At 34.6% G+C, this 22386-nt stretch overlaps 4 protein-coding genes and 2 pseudogenes across 6 annotated transcripts, besides 4 other annotated features; 2 read left to right on the top strand and 4 right to left on the bottom strand.

Annotated features, from left to right (window-relative positions):
* Positions 1 to 8689: part of a mobile genetic element that runs on past the window's edge.
* On the bottom strand, positions 19 to 1253 carry TVAGG3_0523330 (annotated as a pseudogene). Its single transcript has one exon. A coding segment is annotated over exon 1 (1235 nt).
* On the bottom strand, positions 1283 to 1567 carry TVAGG3_0523320 (uncharacterized protein; the record flags this gene model as incomplete). Its single annotated transcript, XM_051237309.1, has 1 exon — positions 1283 to 1567. One exon carries the CDS (start codon positions 1565 to 1567, stop codon positions 1283 to 1285), a length of 285 nt encoding a protein of 94 aa, XP_051095133.1.
* Positions 5495 to 6988, bottom strand: TVAGG3_0523310 (annotated as a pseudogene). The gene has a single exon. A coding segment is annotated over exon 1 (1494 nt).
* A 597-nt stretch (positions 8690 to 9286) lies between the features above and the next one.
* On the top strand, positions 9287 to 12851 carry TVAGG3_0523290 (expressed protein family; the record flags this gene model as incomplete). Its single annotated transcript, XM_001299386.2, has 1 exon — positions 9306 to 12851. One exon carries the CDS (start codon positions 9306 to 9308, stop codon positions 12849 to 12851), a length of 3546 nt encoding a protein of 1181 aa, XP_001299387.1.
* Positions 12852 to 14300: 1449 nt separating this feature from the next.
* Positions 14301 to 15141: a mobile genetic element.
* A 1370-nt stretch (positions 15142 to 16511) lies between these two features.
* Positions 16512 to 16564: a mobile genetic element.
* A 342-nt stretch (positions 16565 to 16906) lies between these two features.
* Positions 16907 to 22386: part of a mobile genetic element that runs on past the window's edge.
* Positions 17002 to 17526, bottom strand: TVAGG3_0523260 (uncharacterized protein; the record flags this gene model as incomplete). The annotated part of the gene is made up of 1 exon (XM_001287306.1): positions 17002 to 17526. A coding segment is annotated over one exon (525 nt), but the record flags the coding sequence as incomplete, so codon positions are not given.
* TVAGG3_0523250 (protein of unknown function, DUF4106 family) lies at positions 18707 to 19677 on the top strand (the record flags this gene model as incomplete). Its single annotated transcript, XM_051237308.1, has 1 exon — positions 18707 to 19677. A coding segment is annotated over one exon (971 nt), but the record flags the coding sequence as incomplete, so codon positions are not given.

Here is a 22386-nt window from a genome sequence, read left to right as displayed (position 1 = left end):
AAAATATTTTTTTAAAATTTACTCAGAAAAATTTTTCTTTGTATATACGCCGTTCTGAACATCTAAAAGATTTTTGACATTTGCCAAGAATGTTCGTTTAGACGCTGTCATATAACCATACTCTTGGCAATATTGTTTATACGAGTCGTACAAAGACCTTTCATCTAAACACTCAAAGTTAGTCTCATCTATAAACAGTTCATATACACTCTTGTTTGCTTCTAACAATGTTTGTCTCTCTTCGGTATATGGAATTTGTCTTGGATTGAACTTTGAAATATCTAATGTCATGAAATATGAGAACAAGTGGTTGTAAAAGTTAGGTGTCAAAGTTTCTGCTAAGTCGTCAAAATATTCTGTATCTTGCATATGAGAATCTGACGTTCTGACAACTACATATCTTCTGTCAGAACTTTCTAACTTCATCGGAACGGCATTGTTTGAAACCATGATGAAATTTGCAACATTTTCACAAACTCTTTGGTCTTTATATTTTCTTTCAACAACTCCAACTTTGTCTGTTATAAGACTCTTCAAAGCATCTGAGTTTAAAACCTTTGTTGTATCTATACTTTGAAGTTCGTTACATACTATAAGTTTCATATTCTCTATTGAAGAGTTAAATTTACCGCAGATGTTTTCTAAGTTTGTCATATTCGGATTCGAATAACCTTCTAACAGTTTGCACAAAATATCTGTAAAGAAAGTGTCTTACCAGTTCCTTGTTTTCCAATTATAATGAGAGCAGTTTCATTTTTAGCACTTGGATGTTGTAAGATGTTTGCAAACCAACATAAGATATACTCATAAACCTTTTCGTTTCCATTGCATATAATTTCTTTGACATGGTCTAACCAAGCTTCTATAACATTTTCTTTCCATTCTACTTGTTCGTATTTATATCCAGTGAAGATAGAATAGAAGTTTGGAGATGGTGTATAGAACTTTATACCACGAACTGAAAAATCTTCTAACTTTGACAATAAGATATCCCAAGCATCTAACATCTTCATGCCAACCTGTACAACTTTTATTTTCTTAAGTTTCTGTCTACATTCTTGTTCTGAAACTATGGTTGCTCTTGGTTTGTTAAAGACAACATCCCATTCTTTCATGACATAACATTCTGGGGCAGAGTCGACATAAATGACTAAACGTTTCAAATTCTCGACTGCTTTGTTATAGTCTCTAAATGGACACATATTTCTGAAGGCTTGGAAGTCATAAAAATCTGAAACGTCTATTCTGTACATTTTTATAAAAATAAAAAAAAATATTTTTTTTATTCTTGACTTTGTTGTTGCATTTGTTGCATTTGTTGTTCTTGAGCTATTTGTTGTTGAAGTTGTTCTTGTAGTACAATACTTTCACCAGTTGCATCTTCCAATTCGAAACTTTCTGCCGTCATTGACAAATACATAGGACATAAAAGTTTTACAGGAACAAAGTTTGCGTCGACTAATGTCAACGTTATACTTGCCAAAGTGTTTGAGTTCACTAAGGTTGAAAACTCTGCATTCGAATGAACAATAGGCAAACCAGCAGAGAAAGTGTTGTTTATACGCATGAGTATCTTTTGGTCATAGTAGTTTCTGTCGACATTCGAATAACACTTTGAACCTAAGTTTGAAACAATATATAAAATAGGTGTGCTTAAAGTCAATGGAACAGACATTCCTTGTATGACACCTTTTCCTATTTAAGGAAACTGTTGGTAGTAAAAACCAGATATAAGTTTTGTATTATAGCTCATATCGTTTTACTAAACTCAGTCGGACATCCAAACATAATGAAACCTGCTCTAGTTGCAGCACATGTTACATCCGTCCTTAAAGTATTAAATAAGTCAACAAAACCTGTTGGTGGTATATCTGAGTAAGTATCTTCAAAGGAGTATTTTTTACCATTCACAACAATAAAATCTTCTGGTGTCAAAAGAGCAAAACAGGCTTTAGTCGTCATTGTGTTTAAGGTTAGTTTACAATATCGTCCTTGAGGACTTTGTAAGTTTGTTGTTATAGAATTATATGACTCAGGGTTTTTAGTCGTAATAGTATAAACCACTATGTCTTCTGCCATTTACTTAGCAAATAAATTTTAATGAAATGTTGTGGTCGTCAAATATTTTTATAACGTCGGGAAACTATACTTTAAGTTCAACGTTTCACCTCCTTTCATAACGTATATCTTGTCAATGACATTATATGAAACACCACAGCAAACTAACGTCGGGTTCTATTTCTTTGATGTTTATATCGTCTGCCTCTGTCAAAAGTTTCAATAGTTCTTTCAAAACTTCATGAGGTGCAATGACATATGAGTTCACTTTTACAGGGTTGTGCTCAACCAAGTTTAACATTATACCTAAAGCCTGACAAATCTTCTCCTGAGTTTGAAGTTTGTCTTTCAGTTGTTGGTAGTCGTTTCGAATATCTGCAACAGAACTTAAGTCTCTGCTAACTTCAGGATATGTTGGTTCTTTTACAGGAACAATTGTTATACCATCTTCGTCTTCGTATGGTTTCCCCACTTCAACATCTCTTTCTTTGACATTGACAACAACACTTTGACTGTTTGTTTGAGTTGGTGAATTTAACTTCACATCTGCCACCGCCATTAAACCTTTTGAAACACTTACGCTTCTATTTTTCGGAAATGACATTTTACTTAGAATAAAAAGATGGACGTATTTGAGTATCTCTTCGAATTGAAGCAAAACAAAGTTTACACACACAAACAATACAAATACATTGACAGAATAGTTCTTATACAAACAATGGAAAATGTTATAGAATAGCAGTCTTTGCTGAACCAAAATATTTTCATAAAGCAAAGAAAGTTGGTATAACTGAAATGGTGAAAGTTCTTGAAGCAGACAAAAATATAACTTCAAAACTTACAGATATTTCTAAAGGTAAGTTTATCTTACAATTTTATGTCAAAACTGGCGTACTGTCAATATTTGACGGAGAGAAGTCAGTTCAAGAACAACTTACTGACCTGCTGCCAAAATCTGCTCGATGGAAGCTTGTCGTTATACCAATCTGAGGAGCCCCAGCAGGTTTCATCGAACGAATCTTCAAAAGAGCATCTTCCGTGAAAAGTGCTATTGGTTTTGTAAACTTCTTTGCTTTCAATTCATTTGGACCGTCTCTGTCACCAGTATAATTGTATTTGAACTGTAAACAGTTGAAATACCACCCATAAAGTCTTCTGAGTCAGCAAATGGAAATGCCAAGCCAAAAGTTTGAACGGTCTCCATTTGTATATTGAGTTTTTTGACCTCCTGTATGGTCCATACTTTCACATATGGCATAATAGAACTTTGCATTTCAGGGTTAATGGTTGTTGTGAAGTTGTTGTTAAAGTTCATAGCATCTAATGTCAAGTTGTATGACCTCATATCCTCAACTGTGGAATATTCTTCTCTTGGATAGTATTTGCCATCTATGTTTATATGATATTTAATACCGGGGTTGTAGAAACAAGAATAGTCATTTATAGTTCGTCTGAACAGTACAAACATAGTATCTGCATGTTTCATTGCAGTTGTTAAAGCAATATCTGTTCTTGCACCTGGGTCAGCACTTTGGTTTCCAACTTCACCTGCAAAGTCTTTGACAGATATTTGGTGTATAGGGAACATAAGTGGAACTGCAATATATTTGGCAGCTAAAGCATTTGAAATATCTGGGTCCAACATATAGACTGCAAGTCTGCTTTCTATTCTCTTGCATTCAAATTTTTCGCATGTGAACTTAACTGGGTCCCAAGCAGTTCCAGCAGCATTGAAATAATAGTTTACTTCAGTGTTGAGGTTTGAGAAACCAAAGTCTAAGTCAACTTTGTCTTTGCAAAATTCGGCGAATGGCGTTTTATTTGTTCCCTCTACGTCTGTAAGAGTGAATGGGTCTTGTGTTGGTGCAATGACTAAGTTATTTTTGCTTGGAGTAAGTTCAATAGAATTTTTCCTGCCCAGTTTGGCAAGTATCTTAAAAAACCTGAAGATGAGGAAAGATGACAAAGGAACTCTAAGTTTCAGTTTTACTTTGGTTACTGCTGCTGCAGTTTGTTCAGAAAGGTCAACATAAACTCCTGGAACGTTAGGGTCAAGTCTTCTTATTTTCTCAATAGTTGCATATTGGTCTGTTTGTTCTCTAGCTTGTGGTTGTACTGAGTTTCTCAAAGCGAACCATTCATAGTTTGCCCATGTTACTGTTTGAACTAAGTCAGAGTTAGAATATATCTTATATCCCATGAAAACTTCTGGAGCATATTGGTATCCGACATAGAAAATTCCATTGCAACCTTTCTTGTCAGACAACTTGGCAGAAGGTTTTATTTCAATGTCTTGTTCCACGTATAAGAATGAGTTGTCAATAGAAATAATATGAAACCTGTCGCAAGCAATATCTACTGTTGTTGAAGAACCTTCTCCAAACTCACCTACGTTTCCATAAGAAACAGCAGTTGTATATTCGTAAGTTCCAGGAACTATTTCTGACCTTCTAATGGCATTGTCGCATTCGTTATACCATTCGGAAACATTTCCATTCATAGCATCCAAAACTGTTGGCGTTATATTCTGAGCGGCGTACATTTCATATGAGTAAAAATATAGAATAGTTGGATTTATATGTCATAATAGAACCCACGTGGACCAAGCTTTACTTTCTTCCTGACTGAGTTTTTAACTCTTCTTTTCCTTCATTGCCCTCTGCTTGAAGTTGTTGCATCTTTGCCTCATGTTCACCTAGTATGTTGTAAATTTCCCATGTCCTTTTTGCCTTTGGGCTCTGGTCGCCCCATCTCAGGTAACCTATATCCTAGAAAGAGTTTGTCATAGTCTGTATTTGAGTCTTCGCGTATTGTTTGCATGACTCTTTCCTGAGTTTCCGGTTCAAGCTCTTCAAACAGTGCCTGTCCATATGGAATATGCTCGTTTCCAAATATATGTTTTTGTAGCCATTCTGGTTTTCTTTCCATGTTACCAACTATATCTTTTGTGAATGGGAAAGCTTCTACCCAATCTTTCAGTCTTGCGTCGTTTATTTCTGTAGTTGGTTTTATTTTGTCAAGGAACATGTTTTTCAATACTAACATTTCATTTGGTACTGTCCATTTGAGTTTTCTTAAATATTCATCCCTTCTCGGTTCATTGTCTGCAAAGTAAGTTTTTATGACATTTTGTAAACTTTCGTTTGCAAGGTCATGTACAATAGGTTCTCTTCCTTCTCCCTCCCTAACTTTCTTTCTAAACTCTTCACCAAATATACCATCTCTATGGTTCTGTGTAGTTCTTTGAGATAAATGTTCTAGAACGTCAGGTGTTATATTTCCATCAGCCATGTTCATTTCATACTGGTTCAAAATATCTGCATCTTTCATATCTTTCAATGGCATTAAAGCCGCGCTGAAAATACCAGCTATATCTGGTTCACCATTCACTTCCATTGCGTCTACAACTTCTTGGAATTGAGGTTGTAAGTTTATGAACCACCTATCCGGGTTAGCTTTATGACCCCATCTCATTGTAGTTCCATCGTCTGCAGAAACAAAAGTAGGTTTGTTTCCATCTTGGTTAGGTTCTGAATGAACTTTAAACAATGTTTCATTTCTATATGTTTCTTGAAATTTAACCTTTTATCTTCACCGAGTTCATCCGAAGATTGAACGTTAAATGCTCGTAAGTAAAAAGGGTTGTTGTATTTGTGTACATTTTTTTCAGTTCTTCCATTCTATGCTGAATATTTTCATCTGGTGCTGGAGTCTTTTGTATGTCGGCAAACATTTTTCGATATTCTTCTACTATGTCAGCCGAATTTTTTTTAGACTCTTGGAAATATTCCATATTCTCCGCATACTCTTGTTGAGGGTCAAGATTTTTCGGCTGTTCCAAATCTTCATCTAGTTCTGTGAAGTTAGTTTCCAAAGGAAGGACTTGTTCGTTTCCTTCAGGCTCTTCTAGCTGTTGTTGCTGAACTATTTCTTCCATGTCTGGTTGTATCTGAACTAGTTCTTCCTGTGGAGTTTCTTGTACCTCATCTGCTGGCATTTCATATATTCCGAGACCGTTTTCAACAAGTTCCCTATTTAAGTCATTCGCATTCATAAGCCTTTGTTCTTTCGTTCCGTCTCTATTTTTTACGCGTTTCATGAAGATAGTTGAATTGTCATTTAGCTCTGACACCAAATATCTCGGAGTAAATTCGTTCATGTCATTTGGATGATATGCTATTAAATCATATCCCTTTGCGAGCTTGTATTTTCCAGGTTTGAAATTATATCCGATTTGGTGTTGAGCCATAAAGCTAAATAGGTTCGGGTCAGTATTTCCATCCTTGAACTTTCCAATAGCTTCTTTATATCTGTCACTAAAGTCAACAGTATCTGGGAAACCACACTCTTCTTTAAGCATTTTTAAGAATTCTTGGTTTCCTTGTTCTCTACTTCTTTTATGTCCTTGCTCTGTTTGTGGTTGTTGTTGTGCAGGGTTTTGAACTGTTGGTTGCTGTGCTGGTTGTTGTGTTGGTTGTTGTGCTGGTTGTGGAGGTGGTTGTTGTGCTGGTTTTGGTGCATGCCTGTGTCTGTGTCCATGTGACGATGTAAATGTTTTAGGTAGTCCTGGTGCAGGTGCTTCTCTTGGAGGGTTTGGTGGTATATAAGTTCCACCAGCTGGCACATATGTTCCATCTGCAGCATAATGTCCTACCTGACTTTTCGTTCTTAAGAAAGCATTTACTAGGTCTGTTTTGGTCTGTAGTAACTCTTTTTCTTGACTTTTCACAACAGTTGCTCTAACGGCGTCATAGGCACTTTGAACTGCCTGTCTCGTTGCTGCATCTGTTATTTTCGTCATATTTTGTGCTACTTCTTTTAACTCTTTGTCGAAACCTTCAGACTTCAGTTTCTTTCCAGATGAGAAGTCGTTCACTAGTTTCACCTTACTATGAAGAGCTTCGAAGGCGTTCTTAAAGTCAGCATTCATTAAAGCTTCATTTGAACTGTCTTCATCCGCTTGTATTTTTGTCCTTATTGACCCTATGAGTTGGGCTGCTTTAGCGTTGGCTTGGGCATCTAACCAGTCATTATTAGCTTTTATATATTCTGCGCTTTTCATTGCCTTTTGCATGGCTGCGTCGTTATTTTTACTTTCTTGTGCTAAGTTTTCATACTGTACGGTTTGGTTTTGCAACTGTAAAAGTTTTTCTGCCTTTACATTTGCTTCAACTTCTTTTTATACTCATCGCTATCCATATATGTCTTCAGGGCTTTTGTTTTATCTCTTCATCTTTCAGTACTTTATATTGAGTAGTATGGTTTTTCAAATTTATGACATCTTGTTCCATTTTTGCTACTTCTGCTGCTTTTTCTGACACTTTTTTCGCATATTCCTCTGTACTTAGTTCTTTCAGTTGTTCTTCTTTCTTCTTTTTCTCTACGTTTAACTCATTGAGTTTCTTTGTGTGTCTGTCATATTCTAGTTTCTTTTCGTTTTCACTTATTTGCTTCTGTATGTCTATGTTTGACTTTTTGACATCTGTTATTTGATTTTTGAGTGAACTCAAATTCATTTGACTTTGAGGGTTATAAGCTGTTCCGTCTGCAGCTCCACCATAGCCTGCCATTTTCGCTAAAAGTGCCGCTCTTAAACCTCCACTCTGTGCACCAACAACTCGGTTTAAAAGCATAGGATTGCTTGACATTTGTTGCAACATAGTGGGGTCATTCAGCATTTGTTGTTGCAACTGTTGTTGTGGTGTTAGTCTTACTATTGGATGTTTCAATGCTCTCTTCCTCTTACGTATATTCTTACGTAGCTTACGTGGCATTTTAAGTGAAGTTAAAAAGCGGTTTTTGACAGATGTTTTATTGTGACTTCTTCGTAAAGACTTTGTTATGACTTCTTCGTAAATGAGTGTAAATGACCCAAAAATATATTTTAGGTGAAGAGGTGAGATTTCACCTCTTTTTTCACCTCATTTCTCACCTCTTGAATTTTCATGAATTTCTTCGTAAAGACTTTGTTAAGACTTCTTCGTAAAGACTTTGTTAAGACTTCTTCGTAAAGACTTTGTTGAGATTTCTTCGTAAATGACCCTAGTAGTATATTTTTGGTGTAAATTTCATGAAAATTCAAGAGGGTGAAAAATTAGGTGAAAAAACAGGTGAAATCTCACCTCTTCACCTAAACATTATTTTTGTCTGATTTTACGAAGAAATCTTGACAAAGTCTTTACGAAGAAATCTTGACAAAGTCTTTACGAAGAAATCTTGACAAAGTCTTTACGATGAAGTTTTGACAAAGTCTTTACGATGAAGTTTTGACAAAGTCTTTACGATGAAATCTTGACAAAGTCTTTACGATGAAATCTTGACAAAGTCTTTACGATGAAATTCATGAAAATTCAAGAGGTGAAAAATGAGGTGAAAAAACAGGTGAAATCTCACCTCTTCACCTAAAATATATTTTTATTGAATTCTGTATAATATTCTGAGTAATATGACAGATGTTTATATAACACTTTCTCCGGTTTATAGGACCTCTCTCATATTCTATCTTGTCATATCAAAACTCATAGTCATGTTTGTCCTCTAAGACTTCATTTATACTAAACATCTTCAGGGCTAGAAGGCACGAAGTGCCTGGAAGCCCCACTACCTTTTTTTTTTTTTTTTTTTTTTTTTTGTATATCATAGTTTTTTTTTTTTTTGGTTTCGCAAAACATCCAAAAACAAATATGCTATAAAAGTGACAATTTTAGCAAAACGAAACCCTTAGTTCTTTATAAATAAATAAAAATTCGAGATTTAGGATCAACATTCATTCCTATTTCAAATTCGAAGAAAGCAATAGATCATGAGAATATATAGCTTCATTTATATTGTCATAGAGCTATCTGATACATGTAGCATCAACGATAATAAGTATGAACTTCAATGCATATTTTTCATATGATGTATATGATACAATAAATACTTGTCTTCTGTGTGATTAGCTCTTGAAAATCATTGTATCAGGTTATTCTTGATTGTTCATTCATTTGGATTTTCATCAATGAAACACTTCTCATTACAATGATTTCTCTTAATACATAAGTTGTAAAATCTTTGGATGTGAGAACCATTAACTAATAATGCCTTATAATCGATTATTCAATCTGAAACGTATATAAAATCTCAAGTTATCATATTAATTTCTCAGTGAAAAATGCATTTCATTTGCTACTATTTCATAATCTATAGTTTAAGTATGTCTAAGTTTTGAAATGGAGTTTATAATTTATTTTTCTCGGATAAAAAAAATGGAGAAGAAAACTCCAAATAAAACAACCACAAGGAAATCAATAACTCCAATTAAGAAAACATTAAAGATTCCACAGGAGGAAGTAGAAGATGCCACATTTGCTAGTTTATCTACTCCTCAATCTGCGAGAATTCTTCGTCTTCAGAATACACAGTATCCTAACTTCTCTGGTCTTAAATCATATCCAAATTTGCGTGTTCTTGATCTCCGTGGTAATTCTGTTCAGTTTGAAACAAGAGCAATTTTAATAGCATTTCGTTCTTTTTATCTTACTGATATTAACGGCGAAAAAGTTTCAACAGAAGCTATGGAGGACAGTTTCCGCTACTCAGGACTTGTTACTTATGCATTACGTCATGGAATGGATCCTCATATTCCAGAAGATCCAAAGGAAGCTCTCCAAATGGCTCTTGAATACGCTTTCCCAGATGCAAACTCTCAAGCTTACTCCCTTGATCCAGAAAATGATCAGCTAGTCACTGTAAATACAGAAGGAGATATTTATTCATGGTGTATACTTGATGATACATTCACATGGAGAAACCTTGACACAAACCAACAAACAATTACTACATTCCGTAACTCACCTTTGAAATGCGTCATCAAAGGAATCCAAAATACAACAGTAATCATCCCAGAATTCGACGAATCATACCATATTTACGCCGAGTTATGCGGTGATGCAGTTGAAAGCGGCATTATTTCTGTTAAAGCTCCTCTCAGTTCAGAGATTACATGGCGTAATTTCGAAGATGACGAAATCATTTCAAAGGACTGCCTTGTTTTACCTCTTACATCCAAAGATATTGGAAATATCATTGCATGTGATATCTCTCCAGCTCCAGGACTTCCAACTACAAGATTGATTACAACGCCGGTCAGACCAGGCGAATTCCGCTTCAAGTCTCTCCGTATGCAAGGCCAGATGATTGAAGGTGATGATATTTCCTTTGATGTTTCGACTCGTGGATCGAAAGCTACTTTCAAGGGCGTCAGAATCCTCCGCAGTGCTCATCACGGTGAATGGAAGAATGTTTGCACCCTTGATGCCGACAATCTTACTTACAAACTTACTGTATACGATATCGGTTGCGTAATTCGCGCCGTTTGCCTCACAGAAGGTGGCGGACCACCACTAATGCTCACATCCAGTGAAAGAGTACAGCCTTCCGCTCCGAAATTCTCCGACCAACTTATTACAGGGGCTGGCACCGTTGGCTCCCCCTTATTTGCTGTTGCCACGTATACAGGCGGCATCCAAGGAAACTGCCGCTACGAGTGGAATATTGGCAAGAACGATGAGCGCAGCCGCCCTGTTGTTGTTCCAACAGCAGAAGATGTCGGCAAACTCGTTAAATGCAAGATGACACCATTGCGCAGTGATGGATCTATTGGCAAACCAGTCATTACCGAATTTCCAGCCATCAAACAGCAAGGAAAGAATAAGGTTCTTGCAGAAAAATTCCTAAATTACAGGACAACTTCAAAGCAAGGCAAGATAATGATGACAATCGACGACGAAGATAGCGGCAAGACCAATATCATCCACGAAGGCGAGACAGTTGTCATTCCTGATGAAGTTGATTGGGCAATTGTCGCATCCAACAAGATTCATAGCCAGGGACATGGAAAATCCTTCACAGCAAAGAAGGAGTTCATCAAATGTCTCGTTGTCCTATTCACAGACAGTTATTTCGCATTACTCGGACAAATTGAAGCAGCAGATCCAACAGCCACTGATTTACAGCTTCATTTCGAGCCCGCCTCATCAATGATCTCCGTTACTTACACCTATTCCGGAGGTCTCGAGGGCAGAACAGTTGTTCAATGGAACAAAATCGACAAAAGTGGCAAAGAAACACCGATTTCTTTCGGAAAATCATACCACGTTGTCTTAGCCGACAAAGGATTTTCGTTCAGAGCAATTGTTACTCCTGTTTCTCTCGACGGAAAGAGAGGAACATCGACACAATCCGATACAATGCAGATCAAGCCAACAGACATTCTTGCCGAACAAGAAACTCCACTTAATTTGGTTTTCCCCCCTGAAATCTATGAAAACGAGTCATTGGTCATTGCCCAAGAACAAGAGAAAGTTCCTAAAGGATCAACAAAAGTCATTGTTTCTCAGCAGTTGACAAAGAGAATGAGAGTTTTCTGGGAGAATGCAAACGGCGAATTGCTTGCAGAAGGCCTCGTCTTCAATCCAACTGTCAACGACTTGAACCAGAAGATAACAGTAAGAATCGTTGACAGAGTAAACTCCCAAGAACTCTTCTCAGTTTACATGCCAGAAATAAAGTCACTTCCTCCAACCGTCGAAAACTTGACAATAAAGATCGAAGACGGCAGAGTGAAGAACGGAAGACAGACGAAATATATCGGTGTTTACTGGGAGAACTACAAAGGCGGCATCGAAGGAAAGCACACGATCATATGGAGAGGAAAGAGACCTGACTCATCAGAGTTCCAAGAGATTGCAAGGACAAACAGAACATGGATTGAAATTGATTACATTCAGTTCTCTAACTGGACAATTTCAGCAACATTGATACCAACAAATAACCACGGAGAAGAAGGAAATCCAATGGAAACAAACGAAATCAAAGTTCCTGTTGCTCCTTCCGAAAGAGTTGTCGCTATAAAGAATGCTGTAATCAAACCATCAAAGGATTACAAATCATTCATTTGCGAAGTCGAAACAGACGGTGCTCCAGGAACAATTGAATATCTTTGGGGATATTTGGTCGATGGAGAAGAACAATACACTGATATCGATACAAAGGAAAGAGAGATAACAGAAGATGATTTCGATTATCCACCATTCTGCAAGCTCCAAACAATTGGTACACAAGGGCAGAAAGGTGAGAAAGCATTGGTTTACTTGTCAATGGATACAAGAGAACTTTTCTCACCAAAGATCGAAACTGTCAATTTCATTTCGAACGGACAAAAGCAATCCAAGGCTTTTTATGTTGGAGATGAGTTGACACTTGATATTGTCCACAGTGGTCCTCCAGCAACAGAAGTCGATATCAAATGGCAGAGACAAGTTAATGGAGAATGGACTGATATCGCAGAAGGAAACTCTTACATCACAAATGGAAATGACCAGTACTTAAGATGCCTTGTCGTAATGACAGTTAACGCTGATGTTCTTTTGGAACCAATAAGTTCCGAACAATTTACGACACAGACAATTGTTGTTCAGCCAAATTCAACTGTCGTTAAATTGGCGACAGCTTTAAGAAGGGCAAGAGCTAATTTCGATTGCAAATTGTCTGTTGGCGATGAAGTTAATATTTCCATTGATATCACTTCATTCACAATGAAGAATAAGACATCAACATTGTTTACAGATAAAGTTAATTTCATCAATGCAAAGATTAGCGATGTAAGAGAAGATTTGGTCGAAATAAAGGCCAGACATGGATATAATACAGAACTAGTTTTCGACCAGATGAAGATGAAGGGTGGAACAAAGTTATCTGCAAGACTTGCAAGAGAGTTATTTGTTGAAACATTGAATAGATTCAAGAAATAAATAATTTTGATTTTTTTTAAATATTTATTAATCTTTTTAAGATAAAATGTGCCTTCAACTTTATGTCTATAAAAGTGAATCTTAATCAGCTGAAATGTGATAAGAATCAAAAATATTGATACTCGGAAATAGCTAATTAATGGCAAAAAAAGGATCATACTTGTAGTATTTGGCATTTCAGTTCCGAATTCATTTAGTAATTTCCAAATTTTCCATTTTTTATCTGAAATATTGGATATTTTAAATGGAAAAGGAATAAAACTCTGTATATTCCTACCAGAAGCTTTGTGATAGAAATGGTATATCATATCTTTAAAAATATTAGTTACAGTTGTCCATTTATCAATGTTGTTCGATAATATATTTCTGGCTTTAATATTTATGATTCTAACCAGATGTAATGGAAATGTTATGGTCTATAATTATTCAATATAGGGTTTATGTGATAATTAATTCAAAATTTGATTTTGAATAAGATTCAACCACAGAATATTTTCTCCATCATAGCAGAATTAGATTGGGTGGACTTTGTTAACACGTATTATTTAAATTCCTTAATTTGGTTGTTGAAGCCACTAAAAAAAGAAATGCATTACTGAGCCTTTTATTTAGCTTAGCTAGATCTAAGTATATCAATGTATTTCTACGAACATCTTTTTTTGATCAGAAAAAAAAAATACAACAGAAAATCGAAATCGGGAAAACTCTCAATTTTTTGAATAGAAGATTTAGCTGCCTATAAATTTATGAATAACAAGCTTTATTTTTCAACCAAAGCTTGTTATTAGTATAGGGTAATGATAAAAATGTACTCTCAGGTATAAATCTCGGAGGTAGAGCGCATGAAACGAATAAAAAAAGATGGTTGATCAAATTGTGAGGTTTTTCAAAAAGAGTATTGGATCGTCAATCGAATTAAACGACTCTTTTTAATATTCTTATTTTAAATTTAATGAAAAGACCAATGATTCCGATTATCAAATTGAAATTTTATTTTGTGATAGGTCCCCTCAAATATTGTCTCAAATTCGTAAAATTTACAATCTATATACTATGCTCTATTATCAATTATTATGGAGAATTGAACCGATCAAAAAATTTACGCGATAAATATTCGACGAGAATTGTCAAAATTGATTTGATAATGGAAATATTTCGATTCAAATTTTATAATATATCGGTTTAAGCTTGTTGCGAGATTTGCATAAGAGAGACCATATAAATGAATCTATTTTCTATTAAAAAAAAATAGAATGCGATAAAATTGAGTAAAACATAATAGCTTATAATTTTTAATGAGACTATTTCAAAATTTAGAAAAAGTGTTATCTGTCATATATTGATTCAATTGTATAAACATAAATATTTTACATATTTAAGTTGAGTGCTATAAACCAATAAAATTCTCAAATAAATGAGTTTAGAAATTTTTGAAAAAAATTGAGATTTGTTATAGACCGAAAATAGATTTTTTCGGTTTTCTCTTCAAATAATTGAAAGAATGATACTATTATAGGTTTATTATATTATATAGCATATAATCATGCTATAGCCGAAAATTATTAGTTTTGAGAAGATTGAATATAACACAAATAAATTTGAATGTAAGTTAAATTGCTTGTTGTTTTTAATAGCTATTTAATGAGAAATCCAATATTGCAAAATTCAAATTGAATGATTGAAAGAACAGAAAAAGTCATTCTTTTCAATTTCGAATATGTTTCATTGTATTTATAATTATATGGCAAATAAGATATTTAAACTTGATTTTTGAAGGAAAATTCACAAAATTGAATAAATTCAAATAATTTTTATTCAAAAATAAACTAGTTATTTGAGTTTAATACTAATTATCTATTCAAACTACAAAGTTTGGAATTTAAAATATTTTGTGAGATCAGATTGAATTAATTCAAGGTTCTTTTCAATTAATATTAATGACCATATTACGCATTTTCGAACCTTCTAAACCAAATATATAAAAATGGGAGACGAATGTTAAATTTGCTAGACATGGGGGAGTTGTCTGCAAAGTTTTAGCTCTTATCTCTAACAAAAAATTAATTTTTAAAAAAAAGACCGAATACGTTTCACAGCGAGAAAAAAATAAAAGGCAAGATAGAATTTTCTAGACATAAAGAAGTTGTTTACCGAGTTTTAGCTCTTATCTCTAACAAAAAATTAATTTTTAAAAAAATGACCGAATACGTTTCACAGCGAGAAAAAAATAAAAGGCAAGATAGAATTTTCTAGACATAAAAAAGTTGTTTACCGAGTTTTAGCTCTTATCTCTAACAAAAAATTAATTTTTAAAAAAATGACCGAATACGTTTCACAGCGAGAAAAAAATAAAAGGCAAGATAGAATTTTCTAGACATAAAAAAGTTGTTTACCGAGTTTTAGCTCTTATCTCTAACAAAAAATTAATTTTTAAAAAAATGACCGAATACGTTTCACAGCGAGAAAAAAATAAAAGGCAAGATAGAATTTTCTAGACATAAAGAAGTTTTCTACCAAGTGTCAGCTGTTACTTCTTCTCAATACTGATATAAAATAAAAATCTTTATTATTTATTTAACCTTTATTGTTTCATTAAACTTCATTTATTTTATATTATAGTTTTATTCTTTTAGCTACTTGTAAAATAATCTAATTTTATATCATCATTTTACCGGATTATTCTTCAGTACATCGATTGTGTATCTAAAATAATATCATTATCCTTATTCTGTTTTTTCCAAAATTCTTTTAAATATCTTTTTTGGTTAGATTACTTTATACTTTTTATTTTTTTTTTAATTTCAAAAAAAAAATTTGGTGATTGTTCTATTCTGTTACAATGTGCATTATCATATTCTAATGAATTATTCATTACATACATTTAAAAAAACTTGTTAAAAATGAAATTAAAAAATTATGTTTATTATTACGCTGTGAATGTGTCAACAGCGGTCATGCCTGTATCTGTATCCCATATTTGCCACAACCTTTCTGTATCTGCATTTGTGTATTTCGGTTTCAGCTGATACATTTGATTTGGCGTGTAATTTGTTCCAGTTAATGTGTAATGCATGAAAAATAGCGTGACTTCATTTTTGACAGTTTACAAATGTAAAGTGTTGCATCCTTAAAAACTTGGAAATATATACATTTATGAATTATCTTGTATATTAATTGAAAATCCATAAAAACCTAACAATATTTTTTCTTAAAAAAAACTATAAAAATATAAATAAAATTAATCGTTAAATAAAAATATTTGATATTAGAATTTTATTGGAAAAATAAAAAACTTAATATTTTAAAGAAATACTTAAATACTTGAATGTTTTAACTTTTACATTATCATATAGACTCTCAAATTATTGATTGGAAACGGTTTGAGGGTTATCAATTTAAAAAAATTGTGAGTTTTTTAGATTTTTGGCAATGAGTTTTAAAAATTTGTGAGTGAGAATGTGTGTTGATGCTTGGCACTTTGAAGGGAAGATGTTCTGGGTTCACAATTATTAATGGGATAAATAAAATGATTATAAATATAATATATTAGAAAATAATTTGCAAAATCTCTCCATTTTTATAAATTTAATAATAGAAATTGATCTATATAGAAAGAGTGTTTTATCTATTAAGTTTTTGGCTTTTGCCTTCAAATCATTAATATAATTTTTTCAAAAAAAATTGTTTTATTTAAAATAAACAAATTTTATCAAATAACTAGTATTTTTAAATTATCTTTTGAAAAATTGAAAAATTTACAAATTAAAAAATGGAAGACATCTTGGTTCGTCTCGAAAACCCAGAAGATCTTAAAACTTTTCAACTCCCAACCGTTCCCGCCGATCAGGTTCTCAACGTAATTGAAGAAAAATATCAAGAATACATTAATAATCCAAATGTAACTCTCGAAGATACGGCAAAAACACTTTCAATAGGAAAAGAACGTTTGAAAAAAAATTTCGTACTACTCGGCTATCCAATAAAAGAAAGAGGAAGACCAAAGAAAAAAAATTTTGAGGAAGATGTATACAAAATTTTGGAAATTAAAGCACAATAAAAAAAAAAAAAAAAAAAAAAAAAAAAAGGAAGTGGGGCTTCCAGGGGCTGCGCCCCTTCTAGCCCCGAAGATGTTTAGTATAAAATGAGGTTTTTATTCGGAAAATTGTGAGTCTTGTGGTTCATCTTCTTGAGTAGAGTCTTCTTCTTCAACATCAAAGTCATCTGGTGTATCGAATTGAATGTATGAAAGCCAAATGTTGTATGTGTTTTCCAATTGGCTTTCAAACTTGAGATACATTCCATGCATGAGTGTTATTTCAGTTTCAACGTAGAGTTGCTGATGTGGCTTGAAGACATGCATGAGAATTGGTCCTCCAAATTCGTCCTTGAAAAATTTGCAGTAGCAAACATAAACTGAGATAGAGTCTCCTTCTTCAATGTCTTCTGCTTGGTTAACGAAATGAATAGCAATTTTGCGTACTTGAATTGTGTTGTTGTCTGAGTAAAATAATGGTTTGAACTTGGGGTTGAGTGAGCTAAGACATTGCCATTTTGCTGTTTCTTGTCCGTACTCACGTTCTTCTTCGTCATCTTGATATCCGTAACTCTTTAATTTGAATTCGACACAAAACTGTTCGACTTTTTTTGCAGCTTTGGGTGGAAGACTTTCAATAAGCTGACATATAGTTCTGTCAACCATTATCTTTGTTATTGTTGGAAAATAGTTGACAATTGTGTCACCTAATTCGAATGGGTCAGGTGTTTCTTTTTGTAGTTTGGTAAAGTCTGCAAGAACTTTGTTGAGTTGTTCACAATATTCTTTGTTAAAAGTTGCAGGAACTCTTTCTTCTGGCTTTGAATTGAAGTATTCTTCAGACAATCTGAGTAGTATTTTGCGTAGTTCAGCGTTGCTGTGGTTCTTTGTAATACGGAGCTCGTTTGGTATTGTTTTTGGTAGTGAAAGTGGCTTTGGATTGAGGAATTGCAGGACAAATTTGAATTTGTCTGTTCTGCTTGGAGAATGTGTAGATGCTGCAGTTTGATATTGAGGCTCTAAACCTGTGGGTGCTGAAAGTTTGCAAGCAATTTCTTCAGGTGAATTTGGAGCGAACACGCTAGCGAATGCCATTAGACAAAAATAAACTGTTTTTTTCGGACTACTCATAGAAAAGTTTAAAATAAACCGTTTTCGTCAACGGTAACCCCCTCTATTTTTTTATTTTATTTAATAGTTACCGTTGGCAAACCGTTCCATCTCAAATATTGAATGAACTATAAACGTTTTTTGTTTTCTATATATACTTTTTTGTCCAACGGTAAAACTTTTTACACAACGGTTTTTGAGAGTCGTCGCCGTTGACTTTTTTGTAGAGCACTCAAAATAGTATAACTTTGTCCGGACAAGTAAGGGTCTATCGTCGCTACAGGAAAAGTTACAGGCGTTCCAAGGAAGTATACTTTGAGAAGCCTTTCCCCTTATAGAATGAGATAGGACGGTTATTTTACAAAACTGACAACACTTTGACCGAGTAGTTTTTTGTGCTGAACAAAAAGTGTCATATAAACATCTGTCAAAAACCGCTTTTTAACTTCACTTAAAATGCCACGTAAGCTACGTAAGAATATACGTAAGAGGAAGAGAGCATTGAAACATCCAATAGTAAAACTGACACCACAACAACAGTTGCAACAACAAATGCTGAATGACCCCACTATGTTGCAACAAATGTCAAGCAATCCTATGCTTTTAAACCGAGTTTTGGTGCACAGAGTGGAGGTTTAAGAGCGGCACTTTTAGCGAAAATGGCAGGCTATGGTGGAGCTGCAGACGGAACAGCTATAACCCTCAAAGTCAAATGAATTTGAGTTCACTCAAAAATCAAATAACAGATGTCAAAAAGTCAAACATAGACATACAGAAGCAAATAAGTGAAAACGAAAAGAAACTAGAATATGACAGACACACAAAGAAACTCAATGAGTTAAACGTAGAGAAAAAGAAGAAAGAAGAACAACTGAAAGAACTAAGTACAGAGGAATATGCGAAAAAAGTGTCAGAAAAAGCAGCAGAAGTAGCAAAAATGGAACAAGATGTCATAAATTTGAAAAACCATACTACTCAATATAAAGTACTGAAAGATGAAGAGATAAAACAAAAAGCCCTGAAGACATATATGGATAGCGATGAGTATAAAAAAGAAGTTGAAGCAAATGTAAAGGCAGAAAAACTTTTACAGTTGCAAAACCAAACCGTACAGTATGAAAACTTAGCACAAGAAAGTAAAAATAACGACGCAGCCATGCAAAAGGCAATGAAAAGCGCAGAATATATAAAAGCTAACAATGACTGGTTAGATGCCCAAGCCAACGCTAAAGCAGCCCAACTCATAGGGTCAATAAGGACAAAAATACAAGCGGATGAAGACAGTTCAAATGAAGCTTTAACAAATGCTGACTTTAAGAACGCCTTCGAAGCTCTTCATAGTAAGGTGAAACAAGTGAACGACTTCTCATCTGGAAAGAAACTGAAGTCTGAAGGTTTCGACAAAGAGTTAAGAGAAGTAGCACAAAATATGACGAAAATAACAGATGCAGCAACGAGACAGGCAGTTCAAAGTGCCTATGACGCCGTTAGAGCAACTGTTGTGGAAAGTCAAGAAAAAGAGTTACAACAGACCAAAACAGACCTAGTAAATGCTTTCTTAAAAACGAAAAGTCAGGTAGGACATTACGCTGCAGATGGAACATATGTGCCAGCTGGTGGAACTTATATACCACCAAACCCTCCAAGAGAAGCACCTGCACCAGGACTACCTAAAACATTTACATCGTCACATGGACACAGACACAGGCATGCACAACAACCACAACAACAACCACCTCCACAACCAGCACAACAACCAACACAACAACCAGCACAGCAACCAACAGTTCAAAACCCTGCACACAACAACCACAAACAGAGCAAGGACATAAAAGAAGTAGAGAACAAGGAAACCAAGAATTCTTAAAAATGCTTAAAGAAGAGTGTGGTTTCCCAGATACTGTTGACTTTAGTGACAGATATAAAGAAGCTATTAGAAAGTTCAAGGATGGAAATACTGACCCGAACCTATTTAGCTTTATGGCTCAGCACCAAACGGATATAATTCAAACCTGGAAAATACAAGCTCGCTAAGGGATATGATTTAATAGCATATCATCCAAATGACATGGATGAATTTACTCCGAGATATTTGATGTCAGAGCTAAATGACAATTCAACTTCGTCATGAAACGCGTAAAAAATAGAGACGGAACGAAAGAAAAAGCTTATGAATGCGGATGACGTAGATAGGGAATTGTTGAAAACGGTCTCGGAATATATGAAATGCCAGCAGATGAGGTACAAGAAACTCCACAGGAAGAAAAGTTCAGATACAACCAGACATGGAAGAAATAGTTCAGCAACAACAGCTAGAAGAGCCTGAAGGAAACGAACAAGTCACTCCTTTGGAAACTAACTTCACAGAACTAGATGAAGATTTGGAACAGCCGAAAAATCTTGACCCTCAACAAGAGTATGCGGAGAATATGGAATATTTCCAAGAGTCTAAAAAAAATTCGGCTGACATAGTAGAAGAATATCGAAAAATGTTTGCCGACATACAAAAGACTCCAACACCAGATGAAAATATTCAGCATAGAATGGAAGAACTGAAAAAAATGTACACAAATACAACAACCCTTTTTACTTACGAGCATTTAACGTTCAATCTTCGGATGAACTCGGTGAAAATAAAAGGTTAAATTTCAAGAAAACATATAGAAATGAAACATTGTTTAAAGTTCATTCAGAACCTAACCAAGATGGAAACAAACCTACTTTTGTTTCTGCAGACGATGGAACTACAATGAGATGGGGTCATAAAGCTAATCCGGATAGGTGGTTCATAAACTTACAACCACAATTCCAAGAAGTTGTAGACGCAATGGAAGAATGGTGAACCAGATATAGCTGGTATTTTAAGCGCGGCTTTAATGCCATTGAAAGATATGAAACATGCAGATATTTTGGACCAGTATGAAATGAACATGGCTGATGGAAATATAACACCTGACGTTCTAGAACATTTATCTCAAAGAACTACACAGAACCATAGAGATGGTATATTTGGTGAAGAGTTTAGAAAGAAAGTTAGGAGGAGGAGAAGGAAGAGAACCTATTGTACATGACCTTGCAAACGAAAGTTTACAAAATGTCATAAAAACTTACTTTGCAGACAATGAACCGAGAAGGGATGAATATTTAAGAAAACTCAAATGGACAGTACCAAATGAAATGTTAGTATTGAAAAACATGTTCCTTGACAAAATAAAACCAACTACAGAAATAACGACGCAAGACTGAAAGATTGGGTAGAAGCTTTCCCATTCACAAAAGATATAGTTGGTAACATGGAAAGAAAACCAGAATGGCTACAAAAAACATATATTTGGAAACGAGCATATTCCATATGGACAGGCACTGTTTGAAGAGCTTGAACCGGAAAACTCAGGAAAGAGTCATGCAAACAATACGCGAAGACTCAAATACAGACTATGACAAACTCTTTCTAGGATATAGGTTACCTGAGATGGGCGACCAGAAGCCAAAAGGCAAAAAGGACATGGGAAAATTTGCAACATACTAGATGAACATAATGCAAAGATGCAACAACTTCAAGCAGAGGGCAATGAAGGAAAAAGAAGAGTTAAAAACTCAGTCAGGAAGAAAGTAAAGCTTGGTCCACGTGGGTTCTATTATGACATATAAATCCAACTATTCTATATTTTTACTCATATGAAATGTACGCCGCTCAGAATATAACGCCAACAGTTTTGGATGCTATGAATGGAAATGTTTCCGAATGGTATAACGAATGCGACAATGCCATTAGAAGGTCAGAAATAGTTCCTGGAACTTACGAATATACAACTGCTGTTTCTTATGGAAACGTAGGTGAGTTTGGAGAAGGTTCTTCAACAACAGTAGATATTGCTTGCGACAGGTTTCATATAATTTCTATTGACAACTCTTTCTTATACGTGGAACAAGACATTGAAATAAAACCTTCTGCCAAGTTGTCTGACAAGAAAGGTTGCAATGGAATTTTCTATGTCGATACCAATATGCTCCAGAAGTTTCATGGGATATAAGATATATTCTAACTCTGACTTAGTTCAAACAGTAACATGGGCAAACTATGAATGGTTCGCTTTGAGAAACTCAGTACAACCACAAGCTAGAGAACAAACAGACCAGTATGCAACTATTGAGAAAATAAGAAGACTTGACCCTAACGTTCCAGGAGTTTATGTTGACCTTTCTGGACAAACTGCAGCAGCAGTAACCAAAGTAAAACTGAAACTTAGAGTTCCTTTGTCATCTTTCCTCATCTTCAGGTTTTTAAGATACTTGCCAAACTGGGCAGGAAAAATTTCTATCGAACTTACTCCAAGCAAAAATAACTTAGTCATTGCACCAACACAAGACCCATTCACTCTTACAGAAGTA

Source organism: Trichomonas vaginalis, chromosome II (genome assembly GCF_026262505.1).
Source record: "Trichomonas vaginalis G3 chromosome II, whole genome shotgun sequence".
In the NCBI taxonomy this organism is placed as follows: domain Eukaryota; phylum Parabasalia; order Trichomonadida; family Trichomonadidae; genus Trichomonas; species Trichomonas vaginalis.
Note: the sequence above shows the minus strand (reverse complement) of the source record. Positions and strands in the feature narration are given on the sequence as shown.